The sequence below is a fragment of the Nilaparvata lugens genome, chromosome 3 (assembly GCF_014356525.2).
Source record: "Nilaparvata lugens isolate BPH chromosome 3, ASM1435652v1, whole genome shotgun sequence".
Lineage (NCBI taxonomy): Eukaryota > Metazoa > Arthropoda > Insecta > Hemiptera > Delphacidae > Nilaparvata > Nilaparvata lugens.
In genome coordinates this window covers 57269598-57297204 of record NC_052506.1, presented here as the reverse complement: position 1 = coordinate 57297204, position 27607 = coordinate 57269598, and the positions used below count along the sequence as shown (strand labels likewise).

The window sequence follows — 27607 nt, the reverse complement described above, 5'->3', positions numbered from 1 at the left end:
CCAATGTAAGCTTCGATAAAACCGATTATTACGTTGGAATATGTTGTATATTGTTATTATTGTAATATAGGTGATGTCGGATTAAACAAATTGAAATGATGTTAATAAGTTAGGCCTACTGCCCGCAAACTGGAGTCTGACGGCTCCTTCAAGTATGCCCAACCAATAACAACTAATAAAACCAATACTGTAACTAATTTGGAAATAAAAGCTAGTTTTGAATGCGATTGAATGATCTTCTTACATTTATGTACAATTGCTTAACTTATTTACACGAATCATGACTATTTTAGTTCAAAAAAATACTTCATAGTAAAATAATGAATATTATAATTATGTGCATGTTCAAGTTATATCTTAATTATTAATATGATGTACAGTATCTTATAACATGTTCAACGTAAAAGTTTGGAAAACCTTCGAATTTTGCTTGTAACTATTATTTTTTCTTATTGCTGCCCAACAATTCCCCTGGAATCGCGAGTGCATATTGATACTGTGCTTGGATTTGACAAGAAACACATTTTTGTTATAAGATCTTCATAGATTTAGATTGGAGATGAGCTAGACAGTTCAGAAATATTGATAAATTGATTGTCTGGAATGATCATTGATTCTTCGCTCATGGAGATTTAGAAAATAATATGTCTAGTCCCTAAGATCAAGAAATGATAATTATTGTCATATCTTTATATAAATGACTATATAAAAGAATACAAAATATCTTCATACGATAACTTACATAAATTGCAACTGAGAGTCAGGCCAATAAAAATATATATAATTGTTGTATAATTCAACAATGATTACATTAATTTTTAATTATTGTCGTGACCTTTGGGTTGTGACTAGCTTCGCTTGTAATGCCGAAGGTAAATATAAAAATGTATCTATAAACCTTAATTATTTACATCATAGCCTATTACCTAACACGCAGAAATTTAAGCCATAGGTACCTAAAGAATACTTATGAAATGTTATAATATGCAGAGCATCAAATGGTTCATTAACAATAGATATGCCAATGCATGGGTAGCTAGCTCTAAGTAAATAATAACATCAGCTCAATGTTCCTCACACAAAACTAGAGTAGGCCTAATTGAGATCCGAAAATGAATGTATTTATTTCAAAGATGTGAATTGCGATCAGAAAAAATTAGAAGAGATAGTCTTTTTATGTAATGTTTCTTCGCAACTTGGGGTAAAATTTTAGATTTACCTTGAATAAATCGTCTGAATCAAAGCATTATCAATGAGATTGTATTTCTTGATGTTTAGAGATTAATCTGAATCACCGTATCAGAATAAACAATAAAATATTTCACTCAAGTTGAAAGCGTTGTGTGTTGTGAAGTAGGATAGGGTGAAACAGCAGGAACCTCTATTATGATAGACTATGCCCTCATCTGATCCCAAAGGATTGGTTCATGATAATTTGAAGAATAATAGAAGAAATAATGATGAGTAATGGACGAAAGAAAAGTTGAATTGGGACAATGAACAAACAAATGGACAATGAACAAATGAACAATGGAATTCAGATTATCGAAGTAGATTGTACTGTGAATGGAACAAATCTCTATCGATAGTCCATTTGGTATGTATAGAAAAGGTTTCGTGGTTTCAAGTCCCGTAATGATTGATCATTGATTAATCTAACACGGTTATGTGCGCAACAATCAACAAAACATGACTGACAATATTCAAGAATACGACTCATGAATTTTCAATGAACATTGAAAACTCAAGGATTTATGAGACTTTCTTTAGGAAAACACTGTAATATTTTTCAGAACGCAATCCAAAGCAATGAAGTAAATACAAGCATACATAAAAGTGGCTACAAAATCACTACAAAAACAATATCATTATAGTGCCTAATAGAATGACATAAACGAGTGTGCGAAGTATGAAATTGATATTTTACAAAATAATAATGATAACGATGATACAAAACGGTTGATAGTCTAAAAATAACAATAATTGAAATATAGTGATAAATAAAAGTAGAGAGCAACGATAAAAAAGTCGATGATTCATAGAGTATTTCAAAATGCACAGTCATTCATTCTTGTATAATCGCCTAATGTGCGTCACTCAAAACGTGTAAAGTGCTGTTAAAAATCAAAAATAAAATGATAGCGTTCCAATAAATCGATATATAGTCAGAACTGCACCAAAAAACACACAGGCATTATCGAAAATCAGAGCACAGAACACTCTTCAATGGAGTACACACAGAGAATAGGCTGCAGTAGCCTAGAGGGAATTCATATCACATTTCTGTTCAGGAGTTGTGAGAGGCATTTGTCTTCAAGTCAAGCTTAATAATTTTGAATGGTGTTGGAATTATGAATCATTATTTTGATTTGTTGAGGGAAAGGAAGCATTTCTCCGTGAAAGAGCCGGAGTAGGCCTACTGTTTGCTGAACGAGAAGCCCACTGTCGAGAAACGCATCCAGAGTCAAGCAGGTTAGCCGTGCTTGGGTGAGATGTTGTGCTGTGGATTGCAATCTCTTTATGTCCAGGAAACATAAAAAAGGATAACTACTTATTACAGCCTCAAAATTACGTGGATAATCCTCATCAGAGTTGAAAATTCTCAGCAAAAAGAGTTTGATTGGTCTCGAAACCGGAACCTTTCATTTTATGAGTCACCCGTGCTACCCGGGCTTTCATCGTTGCGTAAACTTTGAATCACTAATTGGATAAATTTGTTCTAATTAACCATGCAGAATCTTCCAGAATTCCGGTAAATTCAGAATCTTTATGTAAAATTACAAATTTAATCAATTCATTAGTTCATAATAAGTGATAATGCGTCAATCGTGTGTTTCTAATCCCGTATGCCAATCCCTTCCTTCATAATATTATACATCGAACTATTACAATATTTCATAATGTAGGCCTGATAATTGATTGTAATATGAATGTAATTCATATTGGAATTGATTGGAATGAGTGCTAGTTATTTAGGGTAGTATAGTGAGTTTATAGCATGCTTTTGCAAATGTCAAGGGGGCATCCTTTTCTTCTTGAAGTGTACAAGAAATTGTGCTATATCCTATTTTCTTTTGAACTATTTTATTTCTAATATTCTTTTTTTTATTTCACAAGATACGGTATAGAGCAGAGGTGCGTATAAAGAATGATTAGGTTGATGGGGTGGTGGGGGGATCCAAGTATCTGAGGGCTATCAACTAGAGTCTCATTTTCTCGATACATTCATGTCCTAAAAGTAAGATTCAACTATTGTTCAAAAGATTATAAATCTGAAATGAATCTTGCGATTTTTTCAATTATTTCATATAGCAAACCAAAATTATGATTGGATATATTTGAAAACTGTATTTATTCTCCTCATTTTGGAGTTGGGGCCTGAAAATACAGCTATTAAGAGAGCTATTTTGACCTTAGACATGAATATTGTTGGTCCACTTTCCTCTCACTGATAAATACAAGTGATTGAAGTGAACTTCAGTGAGAAAAATACTGTATGTTGTTTATGTAAATGACAGTTTCTGATGACCGTGAAACTATTGGCTTCTTTTTCGTCGAACAAATGCCTCAATCTCCAGACAAAATGTGACAAACAAGCGCAATTCATTGGTTTGTGAGAGAATTAAGTCAGAAGTAGTAATAGAGAGGGATCGGTTGAATGAGAGAGAGATAATATTGGAGTGGTGTTGGTGATGGTAGGCGAGCGCAGTGCTACACTCTGGTGGGAGGCTGGAGAACCATGGCGGCCAACCTCACCTTCATGGCTTCGGGACTTCCGCTTCCGCCTCCCGTGATGAGGTGAGGGTGCGGGTGTGGCGGCGCTAGGCGTCTAGTGGGCGTCGAACAGTACATCGCCTCGCCTGGTCCGTTGTGCTGACCGTGCAGAACTGATGCCTCGATGCGCGGCGTCTTGCGACCGGTCATGCTGTCGATGTCGCTTTTCTCACTGCAGACACATAACAAGCGGATTAGTTATTAACAAATTTGAAGCACTCATCATCATTTACAGTATCTAAGTTATAACAGCAAGTCAAACAGCAACAGCAACGAGTTGGAGTAGAATAATTTTATATTTATAGAGTTTATTCTATCTAATTATTTTTTGAAGAGAATGTTAGGATTTTGTTTCAAGACTAGATGGCAATTTATCGAACAATTCTAGAAGATATACTGAAAACTGTTATAGTTCTGATAGCTATTCTGTTATAATAACTGAGTGTTATAAATTATGATTATTTTGGTATTTGGGATATCTTAATTCAAAAGAATGACTTGTATAAATATTTTTGGATTGAAAATTTTGTGGAAATCTAAAAGACATAACCTCATTTCGGACTTTTAATGTTACCTAAATTTGGGAGAGAAATGATACAAGGTATTCTTAGTATTTCTCTCCCGATCTGTGCTTCATTGTAAAAAAGAATAAGTAAAGAATTAAGAGTAAAGTATTACAGATAAAGTTCATATCTTAAGAAATGTCTTCCTAAAGCCTGGTTGGTCCAGAACTTTAAATAAGGCCCGCCACACAGAGTGAGTTCTGCGATCTGCGATCCTGTAAGTCTCCAATATATGGGACCTAAATATAGATTTAGAAACCTATGGAATCGCAGATCACTCTCTGCGTGGCCGTGTCCTAAATTTAGTGATGATGGGTATTCAGAATTTGGAAGGGACTCTATCTTATTCTTTCCAATTTCCATTTTAAACTCCAAGGTAGTTACCATAGTTTACTACAAGTATTCTACAGTAATTATCATGCATACAGTATATTGTTTATTCAATTGGTTTGAACATGTACTTTGGCTTAGTTGATTTTAAGGAAGTCATTCTAAGATCAATGCTCTCATGAATCCAAGGATGATGAATAAGATTCTCAATAAAAAGTGTACATACCTTTCTAAGTCAGTAGGCTTGAAATCACCTCGTCCTGGAATAGAGAAAACGTAAAAAATATTATTCGGAATTATATTCTGACACCTATATTTGATCAAAGAGAGCGTATAGTGCTCTAATACTTACGATAGAACTTAAGTTAAAAAAGCACGAAAAATTATTTCCGTTTGAATTACTATCCAAATAAGATCACTAATTAGTGAGGTTTCTCATGAATTAAAATAACTAAGCTGAATTCGTTTGGTAATGGACCAAGAGCAGTATATCTGAACAATCATACAGATAACATTTGAAATTGGATTTGAACCACTTTAATACAATCCAAGATTGAACTAAACCATAGTTATTGTTGAAACTTTATCAGCTTTCACTTCCTTTGAGAATTGAATTCGGAATTGAGCTAGTTTTGTGGGCGCTCGAACTCGGCAAATCGGTAATGAGCCTTTCTGTATTCAGTTTCGAAACAAGCTCGCACACTCCAACTTAGAACGAATCATTCTAATACTCGAAACTAGTGAATCCTGAACATTCTGCAAGTCTACAACTAACTTGCTAGAGAGAACAGACCTAAATTACGTAAAGCTATAGGAAGGAGGGGTTGTAGCGCCACATCTTTGTTCAAATTATTATCAGTGTGATTAAGGGACTTCTTATCCCTTAAGGGACTTCAATCGCCGCTTTACATACTTCAAGGATACACCCTAAAAATCATTAAAAACATGACCACTGGTAGGAATTGGTGGTTAGATTCAAAGATTTCAAGACATAACAATGACTTCAAGACTTGAAAAGCCTTAGAATCAGAAAAAAGAGAATATTATGTGTAACAATAAATATTTATTTGAGTTTCAATGAGTTAAAAGCTGAAAAAATAGATACTCACTCGAGAAACAACATTTTTCCGTGCGGACGCAATAGACTGCACACAGCACACACAAGATGAAGACTAGAAGGCAACCCGAAGCGGCGCTCACCAACGTCATCATTGAAATCGGTTCTGGAAACAGTAAAAAATATATAATTATTCACGAATTTGAGATCTTGCACTATACCTCAGATTGAAGCAATGTGAACAGTTATGCTGGAGATGGTACAATTATTTGTTTTTCATTACTTCTGATTTGAACAGCAAATTAAAAATGAAAATCGAGTACGAGGTAGTTACCGTATCTAGTACATGGGCAGTTTCCAAATACAAATTCCAACAAATCTTGTGTGATTTTTTCGTGTTTGTATTTAATCATTACTTTGTTTCTATTTATTATTTTGTTTATATATTGGCTTCTGTTCTAAATTAATTTGAATCAAGTTAAGCATATGATAATTTTGTCTTTTTCCTACTCCCACTGGCGAGTCATCTTATGCCAGTGGTTTCTACTTACTTATTAATTTTTTTGTTGGATCTTACTGCGATGCTGAAATATATTTTGATATTCATAGTCGTATGTATGTGTGAATTCTAATTCCATTATGTTTAATTGATATTTGATATTACACGATAGATATTTTTTATAATACTATAGCCACATTGCATGCTTATCTTAATGCATACATGATAAAATAGTTGACAATGAATTGAATTCAAGATAAATGGTGTGGTGGGAACTAAGTGCACTTCAAATGGAAGAAACTTGAAATACTCGTTAGGTACACTATAAATAATATAAAACATTTTTCAAATGCATGAATGTGCAACCAAACTTCAAAAATGATTAATCAATTGTATTATGATTGCTATCATGAGAACATTACTATGAACACTTATGATATTTCTCAGCTAATTTCATGATCCTTTCAAGCTTTTCTCGATGAAAATTTAAATAAATTTATCAAGTGAGAGAAACATAAACTACTTTTTGGAAAAGTTTATGAATAAAAGTTTGGGGGAGGAACAGTTTTGGGCTGTGTCCTTTGTTACTCCCTGAATCTGTAACAATATTCATTGTTCCAATTGTGAATGATGAGGATTATGCAAATTATCATGAGAAGTCAGTCTGTTATAACAACTTGTTCCGCTGCTTTGCTTTTCTGCGTTGTGTTGTGTCGACTCTGTAAGTGTGTGTTATGGTACTAGGTAAATCGACGATTTTCCTGGAGCATCAGCTTGGTTCATGACCTTATAAGGCAAGGAATTTGTGTTTGATTGATTATCAATCATGCCTTATTTGGTTAGGAATTTGGAAAATAGCTGTTGCTTGGTGGAGAATGTATCTTAAATTATAGTTGTACCGTTCAATTCTATTGGCGGAAATTCTAATGAATATTTTAAATAAAATAGTATCTGCCAATCACAGTTAACGTTGGTTAGGTTCCTATCTAGTGAGGCCGATCACACAGCTCCTCGACAAGACAAGCGTACCGTGGGCTTCATTCAGCGTCTGTCCATTGCTGCTAGCGGAACTGAATAATGTAGTCTCAGTATTTTGTGTTAATCATGGCTTTTATGCCAGCTTTAGGCTTGTTAGTATAATATAATTATACTAACAATATAATATAATTATACTTATAATATAATTGAGGAAATTATTATCGATGAAAGCTTCTATCAAAGTATTAAATTTATTGTGATAGATACATTTAAGTGTAAGTGTATTGTGATTTATTGAGTATAGTCCTTTTGATTCTCTTGTAATGGAAGATGGTGATGGTAATTCAAACTGATGAGTGATGGGAGAAAATGAACGATACATGCTCTTGTAGAAATGTAGAGTACCTATTAGAAGGAATTAAGATATTATTTCTGAAGAGGAAGCTATTAACCTGAATTTAAATGACTGTATTTTGTGATATAGATTCTATTCGTTTTGCTGATTCTAATGAAAGGCTTTCTTGATTCTCAAGGAAACACCTATCATGTAATTTATCTTTTAAATTACACTATATTTAATTTATGTAAGAGAAAAGACTGAACAAAATAACTAAAATACTCGAAAGACCTTACTATCAAAAGTGATAGTATTGAATACTATTGAAGTACTCACCTCATACCTAATGTTAATGAACCTAAATAATGTTGAGTTTAAGATATGTTAATTTGCATTATCCTAGTTTATTGTTTTATTCTAACAGCGGTCAATGTACGGGTCCATCAATGTACGGGTCCATCAATGTCTCGTGAACGTGTGTCTTTAAGCCGCTGAGATGCCTCAAAATCGATGGCAGTCCTAGAAGCTTGGGGTATGCTGTCGTGTAGAGCTCAATCACCGAGCCTAGATTCAAATTGAAGAAACAGCTTTGAGGTAACAACTTTTTTCCAAATTAAACAAACGACCCAGGAACTCCGGATGTGACAGAATGGATTTTAGTGACTATAGACTTTCAAAAAGGGAGGGGTGTAAAACGTGAACCATTTAATCAATTAAAACGTGCTGAATTAGACTTTTTTTGTTAAATCGAAACTTTGAGATTTAGGACTTGGGGATTAATAGATTACAAATTTTTATTTCGATTGAATAGTAGATTTTCGGTTGTATCTTTACATTGAATTTCAGTTTTATTTAAATTCATATTCTATAATCTACTAAACTACTAAGAGTTGAACTAGCATATAAAATGTTTAAAGGTCCTTAAATGTTTTGTAAATAATATTTTCATCTTAAAGTTGTGAAGAATCGAAGTTTCAAGGACCCTAGCCTTTCTAAATTTGTTTTGATGTCACATATTTTTGAATAGTTTTCCAAGGTAGAATTCCGTCATGTGATACTTTAGGAATATTTGTCTTTGCAGCTTTCATAATAATTATAAAGATACAGTATAGATATTATTAACATTTGATAATATTTTGATAGTGTTTTAAAAGTTTCCAAGTGTTTTCTAAATTTCTAAGAGTTTTCTGAATTTTATGTTGATCTTTCTTTTGAAATATATATTGTTATTTATGATTAACTTCTGAAAAATATCCATGATAGCTTTCAATTCTTATTTCTGAAATTAGAGTCCTTTAAGCTTCTTATGATTCAATCTAAAACGTTTTCAATGTAAAGCAGACAGAGTAGGCTACTACCGAATTATCTGTAATTAACTGTTGAATTTACTGTAAGAGGCGACAATATACTTGATATCTTCTCTCTATTTCTTGTCTCTTTTGTCATTTTCTGGATTCCCGTTCGCTAGCACTAAGTATGCTTATCAAGCATCCCTTTCATTAAGTTATATTGTGTGTGCTTCTAAATTGTAAATTCTAAATTCAAAGCACGGCACAATTCAAATCATTTTGATGAATTGTGTATGATTGAATCATTAAATGAAAATGCTTATCTGATGGATAAATGAGAATGCAATATGATGGTAAAAGTTTATGGGGATACCGTACGAATCCATTGAATGAAGGACATTGAAAATCATGAAAATATCAATCATAGACCAATCATGAGATCAAAGTTTTGACATTGAAGTATTTTAAAGAACTACGGATTAAAAGTACCTAGTCTTCTACTTGAAGGAAGGGTTTGAACTAGGATTGTTTCTGATACATTTTTAGGGTATAACATATTAAAAAGAGTTCTCAATAGAATATAAAGGTATGTGAATGCTTAATTATAAAACTTTTTGTATCTTAATATATGATAGTATCTTAATATATTAGATTACACTTTGACGTGTCATATACTGCGGGAGCGTTGTTCTCTTGATACAGTTTCATATGACGAACAAGTAAAGTTAGAGTGATGAAGAATGATTGAAATTATGAAGTTGAATAATTTAGTTTAGAATATCGGGGACCGAGCTTCGCTCTGAAGTACAAAAGCATAAAAAATGTATTACGAAAGAAGAAATAATAATAGCATTCATACAGAAATGTTCTATCTAATCACAGTAAATTGAGATAGATTCCCAGAGGAATACAAAAATTTCCCTCACAAAGGCCCAGTTTCACAAGAGCCGGTTAAATTTTAATCCTGATTAACTTCACGTGAACCAAAACAGGAAAGACCATTTCAAAAGATGGATCTACTGGAATTAATCAGGATTGAAAATGACCCGTTTTTTTTGCAACCGGCACTAAGTACCTGATTGAATGATTACAAAAGTTCAACAGCTGAGTCATAACTTTGACACAGTCCTACACACATGAACTCGCTCACTCTCTTCCATCACCAACAGACGACGAAATAAATATTATCTGCTGTTTTTCCAAGGATGAATAATAATTATCATTTTAATGTCCTTCAGCGAGTTTTTCCAGGGATGAGACCTAGTGCTATCGAATCTTTATATTATAAATCTACTATGTTCTGAATTCCGTGAGAATCGTTAGATCCGTTTTCGAGATCCGGTGAAATACAAACATCTAAACATCCAAACATCTAAACATATAAACAGAAGTTGCTCGTTTAATAGTATAGGATTCCATTTCACCATATACAACACATAATATACATGTGTTGTAAATTCCTAATCGATCTGCAATGTGAATATTTATCTATTGATATAAGTGGATTTAATTTAAAAAAGTTGAAACTGCACAAGAGTTGATTAAACAGATGAATGAATTGTTAATGGAAGCGATTGTTAGTCGTGCGTTTAATGTGCGCTTGCTTGGCATGCTCTTACAGACTAGTTGTGAGCGATAGAATCGGAAAGGTGTTTCGACTTGCCGGTATACGAACCCCGAACCACGAGGCGCACCCAGTGCTTGTCGATGCCTCGCTCGTTCTTCACCAGCAGGAAGTAGCTGCGTGAGTCGGACGGCTCCACCTCCCGCACGTACAGACGCGCCTCGTAGCAGTCTTCGCGGCCCTCCTGCAACACATCAAATCCACACAAATAGCACAAACATAAAATTCATTCGTACCTGATAATTTACAAAGCAAGGAAATGTTTACGAAAGAAAAATCAGGCTCAACTCAAAAATTCTGAAATTGATCGTAGTGCAAAACAAAGTTGGAAACTTTTTCAGAGTTTCAAGGCGTTTGTTTTGAATTGTTGTTTTTCAGATTGATTTCTACAGTTATTTATTGCAGATTAGTCGGTGGTTTGCAAAAGAGTGACTAGTAAACACTCTGTTTTGTACTTGTCAATGTCGTTTTCCAAAAAATTCCGGTTTATTCATAGTAGGTCCGCTAACGCTTCAATCGTAAACACTGTGTTTTGTACTTGTAAAAGCTTGAAAAATTGTTTTCCGAAAAATTACATATTTGATTTTCTTGCGTTAACTGCCATTCTGTTTTTGCAGCCTCTATAGGGACTCTCCTCAGTAATTATGAGTATAATCTATTCCAAATCATCATATACTGGCGTTTGGGAATCCATATGCATTTTTTATTTCTCTCATCTGTATGATCACCATGTGATGAGGAGAAAATAAATTATTGACTTATTGATTGATTCACATCCATTGAATAGAAAAAGTAATACATTCCCTCTATGAGATATTGTTGACAATAATTGCATTTTGAAAAAGTAGATTTCACCATGTGATGAGGAGAAAATAAATTATTGACTTATTGATTGATTCACATCCATTGAATGGAAAAAGTAATACATTCCCTCTATGAGATATTGTTGACAATAATTGAATTTTGAAAAAGTAGATTTCATAACTCATATCAGAGTAAACATTGTGTTTTTAATCTGTTATTTTATATTAAAAACTTTTCAAAAAGGGTACTATGATGTTATTTTACAAATAAGAAATTAAGTTTTTTTTTCATTATTTCTATTAAAACTAGTCACTAGGACTAACCATTAATTTTGTTCTCTTATTTCTTATCCTAACATATTAATTTTCATTGCTGAAGTCTTCCAGTGAAGCCTACAGTTCTAATCTATAATTTCTCTACTTTAAATTCTTTCGCTACACATTTATTTGATTTATACCTTTTTCACTTCACTAGCACTACACCAACTCGAAGGGCTTTGTTCTCTTCAACCTCCTTGTGAGTTCAGTGCTGTCTAGTAGTTTGATGACTTCGGTGTTGTCGTGTTGATGAAGACGTGACTCATGATGGGCTGCCAATCGTCTTATTTCACTGGTCACATAGGGGATGTGCAGATCTCGGTGCAAATCGCTGTTCCTTATGTATATGTACCAGGGCGCATTCACCATGTTCCGCAGTACTTTGTTTTGGAATGTTTGAATCTGATTGATGTTAGATGTTCTATGTAGAGCAGCCCCATAGCTGAATTCCATACATCCAGACAGGTCCAAGAATTTGTTTGTAAATCAATATTTTGTTGTCCAATGAGAGATGTGATTGTTGGCCCAACAGCCAATAGATTTTACTGTATGTGAGTCCCAGCTCGCTCCTTTTCATCTTGATATGATCTTTCAATTTCAACTTGGCGTCAAGAGTCACTCCAAGGTATTTTGCTGTGTTGCTGTGTGGTACTACATTGCCATTTAGATTTATTCGAATCGGATCATTGATATTTTTGTTTGTGAAGTTGATATGAATGGACTTCATCTCATTCAATCGAATTCTCCATTTTTTGGTCCAGTCACTGAATTTGTTGCTAGCATTCTGTAGTTTTGTGGCTGCTTCTTGTACTGTTTCCCCTTCTGCCAGTATTGCAGTATCATCAGCAAAAGTAGCAATTGTCACTGTATCCAATTCAGGAAGATCGCTTGTGTACAGCACATAAAGAACTGGTCCAAGAACACTACCTTGTGGAACTTCAGCCCTTATTTTATTATTTCCTTCAATTCAGAGACGTCGTCACCTTGTTTTACTCTGAATAATCTGTTGGTGATGTATGATTTTAAAAGTTTTACAAGTTGAGTGGGAAGAATTTTATGAAGTTTACTGATCAGTCCTTCATGCCACACTTTGTCAAATGCCTGTGCAACATCAAGGAAGATTGCTGAGCATATGGATTTTTTCTCTAATGAATTCTCTATTACAATGGTGATTCTATGTACTTGGTCCAGGGTTGAGTGCTTCTGCCTGGAACCAGATTGATGGGCTGGTATCAGATTCCTGCTACTTATGATGGGAGTCAATCTCGTCATTAGCAATTTCTTAAAAATCTTTGAAACTACAGGTAGAAGAGATATTGGGCGGTACGATTTTGCTTCTTGTGGACATTTCCCAGGCTTTTGCAACTTAATGACTTCTGCCACCTTCCAAATGGTAGGAAAATGCTGTAATCGGAGTGATGCATTAAATAAATATGTTAGCATGACAATACCTTTCCTTGGAAGTTTCTTCATGATTTCACCTGTAATCAGATCAAATCCAGGTGTTTTTTTGGTATTCAGATTATATTTTATTTCTTCTTGAATCTCATTTTACAAATAAGAAATTAAGTTTTTTTTTCATTATTTCTATTAAAACTAGTCACTAGGACTAACCATTAATTTTGTTCTCTTATTTCTTATCCTAACATATTAATTTTTATTGCTAAAGTCTTCCAGTGAAGCCTGCAGTTCTAATCTATAATTTCGCTACTTTAAATTCTTTCGCTACACATTTATTTGATTTATACCTTTTTTACTTCACTAGCACTACACCAACTCAAAGGGCTTTGTTCTCTTCAACTTCCTTGTGAGTTCAGTGCTGTCTAGTAGTTGGATGACTTCGGTGTTGTCGTGTTGATAAGTAAATTCGTATGGCTTTTGTTGGTGGGGAGTCCCTTGCGGGAAGGTCTCACCGCCTGAATATATAATTTAAGCCGTCAATGGGCCTTACGACTGTCATACTTCAGCCGGGACCGACAATTTAACGTGCCCATCCGATAACACGGGAGTGATCTGGTTAAAAAACGTTTGGTATTGAGAGGGTTTGAACCCGGGATCTCTATGCTGCTACGCAGGCACTCCACTAGACCACGGATCACTCCGTCGTGTTGATGAAGACGTGACTCATGATGGGCTGCCAATCGTCTTATTTCACTGGTCACATAGGGGATGTGCAGATCTTGGTGCAAATCGCTGTCCCTTATGTATATGTACCAGGGCGCATTCACCATGTTCCGCAGTACTATGTTTTGGAATGTTTAAATCTGATTGATGTTAGATTTTCTAGAGCAGCCCCATAGCTGAATTCCATACATCCAGACAGGTCTAAGGATTTGTTTGTAAATCAATATTTTGTTGTCCAATGAGAGATGTGATTGTCGGTCCAACAGCCAATAGATTTTACTGTATTTGAGTCCCAGCTCGCTCCTTTTCATCTTGATATGATCTTTCAATTTCACCTTGGCATCAAAAGTCATTCCAAGGTATTTTGCTGTGTTGCTGTGTGGTACTACATTGCCATTTAGATTTATTCGAATCGGATCATTGATATTTTTGTTTGTGAAGTTGATATGAATGGACTTCATCTCATTCAATCGAATTCTCCATTTTTTGGTCCAGTCACTGAATTTGTTGCTAGCATTCTATAGTTTTGTGGCTGCTTCTTGTACTGTTTCCCCTTCTGCCAGTGTTGCAGTATCATCAGCAAAAGTAGCAATTGTCACTGCATCCAATTCAGGAAGATCGCTTGTGTACAGCACATAAAGAACTGGTCCAAGAACACTACCTTGTGGAACTTCAGCCCTTATTTTTTCAATTCAGAGACGTCGTCACCTTGTTTTACTCTGAATAATCTGTTGGTGATGTATGATTTTAAAAGTTTTACAAGTTGAGTGGGAAGAATTTTATGAAGTTTACTGATCAGTCCTTCATGCCACACTTTGTCAAATGCCTGTGCAACATCAAGGAAGATTGCTGAGCATGTAGATTTTTTCTCTAATGAATTCTCTATTACATTGGTGATTCTATGTACTTGGTCCAGGGTTGAGTGCTTCTGCCTGAAACCAGATTGATGGGCTGGTATCAGATTCCTGCTACTTATGATGGGAGTCAATCTCTTCATTAGCAATTTCTTAAAAATCTTTGAAATTACAGGTAGAAGAGATATTGGGCGGTACGATTTTGCTTCTTGTGGACATTTCCCAGGCTTTTGCAACTTAATGACTTCTGCCACCTTCCAAATGGTAGGAAAATGCTGTAATCGGAGTGATGCATTGAATAAATATGTTAGCATGACAATACCTTACCTTGGAAGTTTCTTCATGATTTCACCTGTAATCAGATCAAATCCAGGTGCTTTTTTGGTATTCAGATTATATTTTATTTCTTCTTGAATCTCATTTATAGAAACTAGATCAATCTCTGTATCTAAATAATCTATTATATTTTCTTCAGGATCAATTTCAGATTGAATATTGTTTGGCTGAAAGATTTCTTCCAGATGATTAGCAAATATTCTGCTTTTCCTCTGTTGTTTCTTGCCCAAGTACCATCTTGTTTTCTTATTGGAGGGGATTGTAATATTGGTCGCTTAATTCTTCTTGTTGCTTTCCATAATGAATAATCTGTACTGGCATCAGCTGTCAAATTTTGAAGGTAGTTATTAATGGATTCCTCAGTTAGTTTCCTCATGGTGTGAATACTCTCCTTCACTATTACAGCACTGCCACCTCTTGCTAGATTTTGAGGATGAATAGTTTCGTAAACATTATATCCATTGATTTTGAAGTGAGTCTGCTCAGTTGAATGAGTTTCAGAGATGAGACAAACATCTATATTCCGTGTCTTTAGAAATATTTCTATCTCTTGTTTTCTATTATTATTGATATTTTTCATTCAATTGGCATTTCAGGTAGCAATCCTAATATCTTGTTGGCTTGCGATATTCATTTTTCGCCACACTGCACAGAAAGCAGCTGTTTTCCAGTCCCTACATAGATCTGAAAGACCTTGTTTGCAGACGACTCTCGTCTGACGTCAGAAAAGGGTTTCTTTTCCGGTCTAGGCCAGAAAGTGGTCTCTTTCCAGCCGGTCATGGAAGTCCGTAGTTGATAAGTCATCCGCTAGATCGGGCGAGTGTCCACTTTCTTCATCAGCAGAAGTCGCCATGATTTCAATTCGAGTTTCAAATCAAACTAATTCTGCATTCGCTTCGCAACCAGTTTTATTCAATTATTTATTGTTGATTAGCGCATTCCAAATTTTCAAAAATGCTTGAAGATGACAACGCCCTTGAAATTTTAAGAGAATCTGATATCCTGACTGCAAATCTTCTACCACTAAAATCAAGAGATAGGTACGATAACAAGTATTCTTTATCTATTTTGTCATCAATACCTGTAGTGTGGCGAAAAATATCGTTCACACCACGGGCAAAAATGTTTTTCCGGCTCTCAATCTTTTCTAGTCCTCGGCCTACGGCCTCGGACTTAAAAACCGATTTCGAGCCGGAAAAGTCTCATTTTCTGCTCTAGGTGCGAAATATACTATTCCAGTTTTCTTCTCGATACTCTTATTCTTCCCTTCCAAGCTGTCAAGTCGTCCAGAAAGAATATTTAAACTGTTTAAAATTCCCTGCAAAACCTTATTGACATCATCTGGTTGTTGTTGTTGTTGTTTTGGTTGACTCTCCTGTTGTAGGCTTGAAGTGGGCTTCGTTACTTGGGAATAGGATATTTCTCCAGTGTACTTTTTTGAAGTAAAGTTTCTCTGTATTTGGTACTTCGCTACTTCTTTCAACTTTGTTGTATTTTTCAGTTCTTTTTCTCTGAAGTCCTTTAGCGATGAGATAGCCTCTGTAGTTAGCTGGGTGAGCCTCAGCACAATTGAAACATTTGGCTGGGGTTTCTTCAGCCTTGGTACATGGAATAGTCCAGTGTTTTCCAGCACACTGCACACACACAGGTTCATGTTGACAGTATGCCTGAGTATGACCAAACCGCTGACAACGTTTACACTGCGGAATCATTTTATTGCTTCTAATTGATTCAATTTTCACTTTCATGTAGCAAATATGTTTAATTTCATATTTTTTTTGTATCTTCCGTATTTTTGAATGTTAACATGAACATTGGAAGTCTGGTAATGTGTTCTTTTCCATCCTTCTTCACTTTTTTCATTATCATATTTGGTTTATTGTTAATTATTATAATCTTGTGTAGTAAGTTAGCCGAATTATATTGAATCATTCGCTCCTAATAAATTCTATACTTGCTCAAAACAGCAACTCGTGTCTACGCACAGGTTTTACACCTATGTAAGCACATTTCCAAGTGAAATTACAACTGAAATTATAATATAATTATAACTGTTACATTGTAAATCATTAGGTATGATAGTATAATAAACACGTGTTGTATCATTTTTGATTTGTATATTGTTTAATTTAAAACTATTGAACTCTTTCCCACTGTCGGTCTTTGTTTGGAGTAGGTTTCGAACTCCCTCACTCTATACGGTATTTTGCCCGGCGCCAATCAATTACTATGAATTGATAAAATAATTACTTTACTATAATTTCACTCACTGTGTGGATACTTATATTTCACTCACTGAACTAATAATAGTATAGAAGAAAAAGATAAAGAGAGATAGATCAGGGTCGTGTATAAGGGAATATATAAAGTGAAAGGCAAAACAAAGTTTAATTATGAATTTATTAGTAAACTTTAAATTCAAGAGAATTTATAAAATTGATTTAAGTATAGTAATGATTCAAAATATACAAGGTTATTGAGTTTTTTTGAAAGTACTACAGTTCAAGTTTAATTTTATACAACAAAAATTTAACAAACAGTTGTTATTACTTTTATCAGGTTACTTGAAAAATAAGTAATTGAATCAAAATATTGAACAACTCTAGTTAAAAATATGATTATAGTCAAAAATAAAATAATTGATCAATTTTAAAGAATGAATATGATTAGGGAAGCCTTGCTTTAGAAAACTATTATTTGTGCTTAGAAGTGAATTTCAACTGTAAGCTTCAAGAAATTAATTAAGATTGTGTCTTTAGATATGAATTTAAAAAGAAGTAATAATTAAGTTTGCTCTTTACTATAATGCTATAAAATTTGATATACTTATTTGGGCTTTTTAGGGTGGGGTGGTGTGGATTTGAAATGAGGAAAATTGAAAATTCTAAATACAATCTTTACCTGGCTCAGTCAATTCCCTATAGGATAATTGAAGTCTGAAACCAAAAACTCACTCCTACACTGAACACTGTCCAAAATCCAAGAGACTAAGAGAGACTCACAGCAACTCACAGCAACTAACTTTGCAAGACAGGGTCTGCCTGTTTATATACTAGAACCACGATTTTCCACTTTCTTCATCAGCAGAAGTCGCCATGATTTCAATTCGAGTTTCAAATCAAACTAATTCTGCATTCGCTTCGCAACCAGTTTTATTCAATTATTTATTGTTGATTAGCGCATTCCAAATTTTCAAAAATGCTTGAAGATGACAACGCCCGTGATATTCCAAGAATCTGAAATCCTGACTGCAAATCTTCTACCACTAAAATCAAGAGATAGGTACGATAACAAGTATTCTTTATCTATTTTGTCATCAATACCTGTAGTGTGGCGAAAAATATCGTTCACACCACGGGCAAAAATGTTTTTCCGGCTCTCAATCTTTTCTAGTCCTCGGCCTACGGCCTCGGACTTAAAAACCGATTTCGAGCCGGAAAAGTCTCATTTTCTGCTCTAGGTGCGAAATATACTATTCCAGTTTTCTTCTCGATACTCTTATTCTTCCCTTCCAAGCTGTCAAGTCGTCCAGAAAGAATATTTAAATTGTTTAAAATTTCCTGCAAAACCTTATTGACATCATCTGGTTGTTGTTGTTGTTGTTGTTGTTGTTGTTTTGGTTGACTCTCATGTTGTAGGCTTGAAGTGGGCTTCGTTACTTGGGAATAGGATATTTCTCCAGTGTACTTTTTTGAAGTAAAGTTTCTCTGTATTTGGTACTTCGCTACTTCTTTCAACTTTGTTGTATTTTTCAGTTCTTTTTCTCTGAAGTCCTTTAGCGATGAGACAGCCTCTGTAGTTAGCTGGGTGAGCCTCAGCACAATTGAAACATTTGGCTGGGGTTTCTTTAGCCTTGATACATGAAATAGTCCAGTGTTTTCCAGCACACTGCACACACACAGGTTCATGTTGACAGTATGCCTGAGTATGACCAAACCGCTGACAACGTTTACACTGCGGAATCATTTTATTGCTTCTAATTGATTCAATTTTCACTTTCATGTAGCAAATATGTTTAATTTCATATATTTTTTTTCATATATATTTTTTTCTGTGTTTTTGAATGTTAACATGAACATTGGAAGTCTGGTAATGTGTTCTTTTCCATCCTTCTTCACTTTTTTCATTATCATATTTAGTTTCTTGTTAATTATTATAATCTTGTGTAGAAAGTTAGCCGAATTATATTGAATCATTCGCTCCTAATAAATTCTATATTTGCAACTCGTGTTTACGCACAGGTTTTACACCTATGTAAGCACATTTCCAAGTGAAATTACAACTGAAATTATGATATAATTATAACTGTTACATTGTAAATCATTAGGTATGATAGTATAATAAACACGTGTCGTATCATTTTTGATTTGTATATTGTTTAATTTAAAACTATATGTAACATTTATAATCTTAGAAAGATTTGGAAATAAACTTATTTTTAACTTGACTTGACTTTCATTTTGTTGACAAGAAATTAAGTAGCCCTGAATATATACATTTAAACTCACGATTTACTTGAAATCACAGGTAACATTTATAATCTTAGAAAGATTTGGAAATAAACTAATTTTTAACTTGACTTGACTTGATTTCATTTTGTTGACAAGAAATTAAGTAGCCCTGAATATATACATTTAAACTCACGATTTACTTGAAATCACAGGTACATCAAATTGAAAGAGCAATGATAAATAAGCTCTTCAACCAATGAGACTTCGACTGATGCCTCTTGAATAACAGAGAAATGTAGTGATATTCAAAATAACTCCACTATCCCCTCACATACTTAGTAGTAATAACTCATTAATATCAACAAAGTAATGTTCACATATTGTAGAATGTATTCCACCTTTGTTTATTTACAATAGTCATTATGCTTCCAGTTGGATTAACACTTGTGTGACAGCATGTTCAGTCAACAGAACACACTAGTATTTATATTACATACAGAATCGTCTATGTTTGCGATAACTTGGTTATTTCAGATGAACCGTGAATTTGAAATCATTAGAGGTCAGCTATAATCCAAACATAGGTGTTCAGAAGTGACTGACTCTTGGGTTTGGAACCGATGCTCTGTTACTGCGACCGATTAAACAAGATGTATTGTATCATGATCAATTGGAACGCATCTCTTGTTGCGATGTATGGATGTATGGATGTATAGATGTATGGATGTATGAGAGTATGGATGTATGGGAGTATGGATGGATGTATGATGCAGTATCAATATTGGGTTAGTGCTGCTATGGTGAGATTCACTTTAAACTTTCAGAATTTATCAAATGGGAAGCATTGATGTAATTATAAAGGCGTGCTAACAGTTTAAAGTGAATCCCACTTCAGTACAGGTGCTGTGGATGTTAGAGTTTCCGGTTTCTGGTGACCAAATTTGAAATCCCGATACCTAGTTCCTGGTTACCAGAGTGGGAATCATGATTATTCTGTCACTCAGACAAATCGTGAGCGACAATGTGTCATCCTACAGAAACCTAATTCTACTATGGATAGTTACCAAGAATAGTAAACATCAAGGATCACAAAACAAGACTCAGTCGAGATGTGGAGTATTGATGCACACCTCTGCACTATGTCCGTATGTCAAGCTTCATTAGTAAGCTACATTTCCCCCAGGCACATTTCAATAAATTATACTATAAGACTAATATCGTAGTGTCTTTCAATTTACAGAGGCCATACAGTACTTACATGAAAGACACAGAAATTCGCATTTGGGCCATAAGTTACAGTTTCGTAACTGAGATGAGTAAAGAATTAATATTGTTCACTTGTACTATAAATAGATAGTGTACACTTTACTCTGAAGAGTTTTGAATGAAGAATTTCCAAAACAAAATCATACTTAAACAATCATAGGCTTGAAAGATTCTTGAATTTGATCCTAGAAAAGTAATATTATGTGTCTAGTATAGATACTATACTATAGATACTATACTATACTATACTATAGATACTATAGTATACTATACTATAGATACTATATACTATAGTACATAGTAATTTTAAAAAAAGAAATATGGATATAGTACAATTGATTTTATTGTACCTTGTTGTTTAATAGTAGATTAATCTACAGGTAACCACAGATGTATTTCTTTGAAAGTTTATTTTCTGGTTACAAAATTCTTCAATTATTACAATATTTTTGAGTAATCAGTGATAAATAGTTATTGACAAATTATTTTGATTAATTATTGACAAATAATAACTGACCTGTTTAAGTTCTTCAGCCTGGTATTTGCCAATACAAGTGATGATTTAGTGAAATATTCTTATTTGATGTGATTTTCAACTTATATAGATTCTAAATCTTCGGTTTATTATATTTTTCGGACTCGAAATTCGACAGAAATCATGAAGTGATGAACATAACCTACTCTTGGACCATTTCTATCAAAATTCCAGAAATGACCAGTCTTGGGCTTCGAGCCTGTTGTTCCTTCTCCAATAATTTTCTATGGGTAAAAAATGATATTTTATCTATGATTCTAAGATTGAATAAAAGTAATAGAGAAAATCATAGAATCTATGATTGAATAAAAGTAATAAAGAAAAAGAGCATATTAAGGAATATTAGATTCAACATAGGAGGGAAAATAAAATGAATAAGTAAATCTACTAAGAATAAACAATATCATTTTTTTTAATAATATAACATCGACACTAAAGTGAATAAATAAAAATTATAGCCACATAATTACTTAGTAATTTAATAATATTGTGATATTTTCATTATTACAACATGATTATACGTGGTAATTATTGACAAATAATAACTGACCTGTTTAAGTTCTTCAGCCTGGTATTTGCCAATACCCTCGCCGGCTTTCAGCTGCAAACTGCCCCACTCCCATGACGCGGTGTTTGGCCTAGGGTCGGCACACACGACCATTCTAAGGGTGGCATCCGAACCACGCGCCGCCACAACTTCCATTTCCTCCCTCACAACTTGCGGCGCTCCTGAAAAATATATTTCATTTTAACTCTAACTAAGAAAGTTACCCTGCTTGTAACCTGTTGTAAACTCAAATTTTGGCGAATGTGATATTTCAGTACTGAGGCTATTGACAAGATATTTTAAAGCTTAACAAACTTGAAAAGAAAATGTTTCATGAGATATAGGATTATCTAAAAAGAAAGGATTGAAAGAGAAGTAAGAGTATAAATTGAGAGAAAGTGAGGAAAGTTAATAATGTATTGAATAAGGGTGAATCAACTCGCTAAAAGAATTTGCTTTGAAAAATAATGAGTATTGATAGTATTTTTTGATCAAAATGAAAGATTGATAGTTAGACAGTACTCTTAAACATTACGATTATGGAGATTGTGTCGCATTATAGCGTCAGGGGCAGTTTATGCAACTAGCTCAACACATCATTTTATGAAGCCTGTCGTCGGTCATTAATAATCACATACATGGAGGTTACACAACTTATATTCATAAGATTTTCAATTTATAATCAAAGCGAGAATTAAAATCAAATCAAATAGAAAAATACTATATTGATTTCTCATCAATGTTGGTCGATGTGAGATAGCTCTAAGCTTCAAAACTTCAGCTTCAACTTTATAGCTCTCCTGGGTTTTCTAATTTGATTTTATCCATTTTAATATGGTTTCAATAGATTCTCATTGAATGATTAGTAATAAGCAATATGTATAATCTACCATTAATATGTGATATTTACTATTGAACATAATTATTCTTTGCACTTCTCTGTTTTTTTCGTACTGAGTTTTCTTGGCAAGAAAGATAAATGAAGTTAATGAACTGACCGACAACTTGTATGGTGATGGCCTCACTCTGGACAGGCCGCTCCTGTCCGGCAATGACGTTGGTGACGCGACACACGTATTCGCCCTGATGCTCGTAGGTGGCGTTGGCGATCACGAGCCGCGACTCGCGACTGCGAACCAGGACGGCGTCGGAGCCGACTCGCTGCAGCCACTGGAAGGTCGGCGTCGGGTTGGCGTCGGCGTCGCACTCGAACGCCACCTCAGAGAATAGCGTCGCCGTCGTCAGCCGGTCTTTGCCTACGCTCTTGATCTGCGGAGGGTCTGCAAAACAAACCGACACCAACACCACATTGCATTAACGAGAAACGTTTGGTGCATGCATTACGTGATGAAAAAAGCATCAAGGTACAGATAGTCTCTCTGCTAAATTCTTTTTTCCTAGAAGGATCTGTCAAACCAGTCGAGCAAAGTTCTGTCGAACGATTTTGGAGTGTCAATACAACAAAAACAAATTAAATGATGGAGTAGCTATCGAGGTAACCTACTTCAAAACACTTGCAAAAAAATTATTGTGAAGAAGGAATTTATGCATTTGGAAGATTATCGAGATTAATTCTTGAGAATTTCCTCTCATCTGGCACCATTTATTCAAGAATAAAACAACTTCTCCTTTACTACTCCTTTACAATTAAGTCCTAACTCTGCCTAATAAATAATTTTTTCATTATCGTTTTCATTTTACTATTGTAACAGTAGTGTACTTTGAATACTATATAACACTGCCCTATACTGTAATATTTGTATAGTTTTTAAGCAAGATGGGTAGTGTTTGGAGAACTTCAGCGATTAGTTCATAATTCTTCTAATAAAAGTAATAATAATAATAACTTTTATTCACTTCATTGTACAATTTTACAAAGCATAATAACATAAAAAATATCAAGTGCACTCCTCATTAGGCTAGGCCAGCGTCGAGGAGTGGTTCGACTTATGAATTACAGAAAATATATAAGAAAAACGATTCAGCTGCTTCAAGTACTAAATAGAGCTACTTACATAAATAGTATTATCTTATGCCATTAAGCAATCTAAACAAAAATACACATCTTGCACAAAAAGAAACAAATTGATTACAATGCTTAGTTTATATAGCCTAGTTTACAGAATAAAGTTAAACATATTTCAATAAAACAAAACGAAACGAAACAATTTATGAAGCCGATTAATACAGTCTTAACCTTCTACAGAAAATCGATAAGGAGGACTCTCTAGAAATATCGAAAGGTAAAACATTAAATAAACGAGGACCCTGAAAGGCTGCATGACCAGCCGCAGATGCAGTTACACATCTCGGCTCATACAGTTTCTCTCTGGCTTGACCACGAGTTGTATATCCATGTTCAGGAGTCACTGGAAAATCTAATGGTCGTTCAAACACATATTTTAATAAGTTCAATATTTATATAAATCCTCAGGGCTTAGAACTTTGAATTATTTATAGATTAGGTTAGTGGGATATCTAATTGGTCTATTCAGACATATTTTTACAATTCTCTTATACTGCAAAATAAGGGGTTGTAAGATGGAAGATCCACAACCTCCCCATCCAACAATGCCGTATTCAATTACAGAAGAGATTAGGGCAAGGAATACCATCCTCAACTGGTACAATGGAAGAATATTTCTCAATTGAACAAACTTATAAAATGTTCTCCTTAATCTATTACAAACATAAGAAATATGTGGCTCCCACCTTATTCGAGAATCTATCATGATGCCTAGGTATTTTACAGAGTCATGAACAAAGAGAGGAACACACTGGCAATAAGACTGGTTACAGTCAGGTTTATGAATAATAATTTTAAGTTGGTACTCCTCAGAGGGCTTACCAGCCATTGTGAGGTAAAAGGGTAGAACCACAGTTTTATCTTTATTTATACATAATTTATTGTGGTCACACCAATTTTTTATCTTTGCTATACCACTATTTGGTTTCTCAAATGTTTCCATCCATGAATTTCCATGAAACAGAGCTACAGTGTCATCCGCAAATGAGTAGAGAGAGCCACAGTCTAGATCAATATTTAATAAATCATTAATATAAATTAGGAATAGAATTGGGCCAAGCACTGTTCCTTGTGGAATCCCAGCTTCAACTCTCCTATCGTTGCTAATTGTATCATCAATTTTTACGGCTTGTGACCTTAAGTTTAAGTACGACCTAAAAAATTTCAAAACTATGCCTCTAAAACCGATAATTTCCATTTTATTTAGCAAGAGTTCATGGTCCACTTTGTCGAAAGCCTTTTGGGAGTCCGGAAAGATTCCCAAGCACTTTTTTCCTCTATCTAAATGATTTATAACTTCTCTACTCACTCTAAATATTGCATCAGAAGTATTAAGGCCACTTTGAAAACCCAATTGCGAACTATTTAAGATTTTATATTTATTTAAGTAGGATATTAGTCTCGACTTTACACATTTTTCTATAATTTTACTAATACTAGATAAGAGGGAAATGGGACGATAATTATTCAAACTGGATTTCTCCTTTCCTTTATGTAAAGGAATGACTATAGCCCGTTTCATTTCGTCAGGGAAGTAGCCCTGTTGAAAACATAGATTAATTATATGCTCAAGAGGTTTAGAAATATTATAGGCATTTTCAATGAGGCAATTTGCATATACTCCATTAGGGCCAGTAGTTACCCTTCTTTTCAGACTAAAAATAGTATTAATAACTTCTTCTTCTGAGACTGGTGTAAAAAAGAATGGATTACAATTTCCTGGAATTAATCTATACCTGTATGTTTTGTCTTGATTTAAGTTCTTCAGATTCCTATTTGTAATCTCTTTACCGATTGTAGTGAAATATTTATTAATTCATCTGCTATCTCTTTCTTTTTGTCTGATTTTATTACTCGTTTATCAATGCCTTGTATATCAGAAGATATATTTTTCTTTTGTTTAGTAGAATCCGTTGCTTCATTTATTGTTTCCCAGGTCTTCTTGATATTATGTTTGCAGTTAATAAATTTGTTTTTGAAATAAGTCTCCTTTACCACGCGCAAAATTCTCTTTAAAATAGTATTATAATTTTTTAATTTGTTGGCAAGTGCATCATTGAACGGCTGTCTTCTAGCTTTTATAGTAATTTTGTTCCTTGTCCTTATAGATCTAACTAAACTTGATGTGATCCAGGGTTTAAGTCGGGTTTGTCTACTGCTAACCCTATGAAAAACTTTTTTTGATAATGTACCCCACGATTCGTTTTCAATTCTAATCTTAAAATTATTTAAATCAATTTTTTCTTGTATGATTTGTAGATCATCAACAGCAGTATTTTTATTTTCACATATTTGATTCTTAGTCTCACTAATAGTACCCATTATTGCTTCATGGTCAGTAATCGAAGAATTAAAAATAGCTGGATTAAGCCTAAAATACCGACTTTTTAGAAAAAAATGGTCAATACATGTTTCAGATACGTCACCGATTCTAGTACCTCCATAAAGATAACTTATAAACCCATATTCATGCAATACATCCATATACCTATGCCCAGCTAGACCTAAACGATTTTCCAAGATATCAATATTCGTATCACCAATCAGGACTCGATTTGAGAAGCATTTAGTCTCCTCTAAAAACATTTCAAGGTTATCTATGAATTCAAAAACATTCGTATCTGACGGTGATCGATAAAGGGCAGTGAAGTAAAACTGGTTTTGTTGAAAATCAATAATAAAATTAATAACATTTGTTTGTTGAATATCGACATTCAATATTTCAAACTTAATACCATGCTTAATAATACACAATAATTCCATCGCATTTATTATATTTTGTTGGTTTTATGTATTTATTGTAATTGGGTAGATCAAACCCGTCATCATGAGACAACCAGGTTTCAGTGAGTATTATAATATCAAAATTTACATTTAAACTAGTAAGAAGCACACATAATTCATCAAAATTCCGTCTGACACTTCTAATGTTCAAATGAAAAATTTTTAAAACAGAATTGTCCGAAAAGAAAAAAATAACATGATTAGAATCTTTTAGCTTCGAAGTTTTACAATTATTATTGTCATAAAGTTCCTCCAATAAGTCTCTTACTTGGCAGTTTTCCATAATAAATTAAAGAGAGAAAAAAAAACAATAACCAAATAGAAACTAATTTACAGCTTGTTGTAATTGGTAATAAAGTTATTCTCAATAGATTGTCATAGAGGGATTGAAAATTCAATTGACTTTGCTGTTCTCATGATTCATCCCTCAAAATGAAAAGTAGAATCAGGCTTTGATGACAATGAGTTAGAGAGGAGAATTACTATTGTTCGAAGCCCCCAGGTGCCAAGCCACGTCCAAATTATTTATTAAAATATTTCCTCCTAATTGCGTCGGAAACATAATTGAAAATACGTACTGCAGCTTATCAGAAGTTTGTTTATTCATATTGGAAGTGCTTTTGAAAGTGGGATTGAGGTCGGTGGGCGATGCTTCTCCTTTACAAAGGGATTACGCATCCTTCAAGTTTCCCCCAAGAAGATTACAAATTCTCGAGGTACCGGAATTGTTATTCTCAACTTCAGCCGCCGCCGCCGCCGCCGCCGCAACGCAACGCATCTCATTGCAGATTTATGATAACGAACACCGGCCAAGCAATATATTTCGATAACAACGTTGCCGCATCATGCTTGCTTTCAATGTAATTTATTTTTCCAATTCAACGTAATTCATCAAGACAAGACAGGAATAAGAATGGAGATTGACTTTGAAGCTCGCTTTTCATCTATAAATACATAAATCTGAGTAGAAATGTCCAAGTATGGGGACTAAATTCGTTTTGTTGGATAAATACAAGTTCAAGTGAACAAAATATAGTTATTGAACTGAATATTTTCTGTAGACAATAATAATGTTTATGATGTTGAGGTTGAGTGGTGAGTTAGATGTTGGA

The 27607-nt window shown here is 34.1% G+C and overlaps 1 protein-coding gene across 3 annotated transcripts in view; it reads right to left on the bottom strand.

Moving 5' to 3' along the window:
* The window catches only part of LOC111044931 (irregular chiasm C-roughest protein), a 476131-nt gene that overhangs the window by 7506 nt on the left and 441018 nt on the right, over positions 1–27607 (bottom strand). Inside the window, exons 6-11 of one of the 3 annotated variants that reach the window (XM_039424116.1) lie at positions 22684–22965; positions 21689–21867; positions 10491–10635; positions 5777–5890; positions 4894–4927; positions 3757–3946 (exon numbers count right to left, since the gene is read on the bottom strand). In XM_039424116.1, the coding sequence (XP_039280050.1) occupies positions 3757–3946; positions 4894–4927; positions 5777–5890; positions 10491–10635; positions 21689–21867; positions 22684–22965 (944 nt within the window). Of the gene's footprint in view, positions 1–920; positions 3947–4893; positions 4928–5776; positions 5891–10490; positions 10636–21688; positions 21868–22683; positions 22966–27607 lie in introns of those variants that run through there. The other 2 variants (XM_039424117.1, XM_039424118.1) reach the window with 2 other exon arrangements.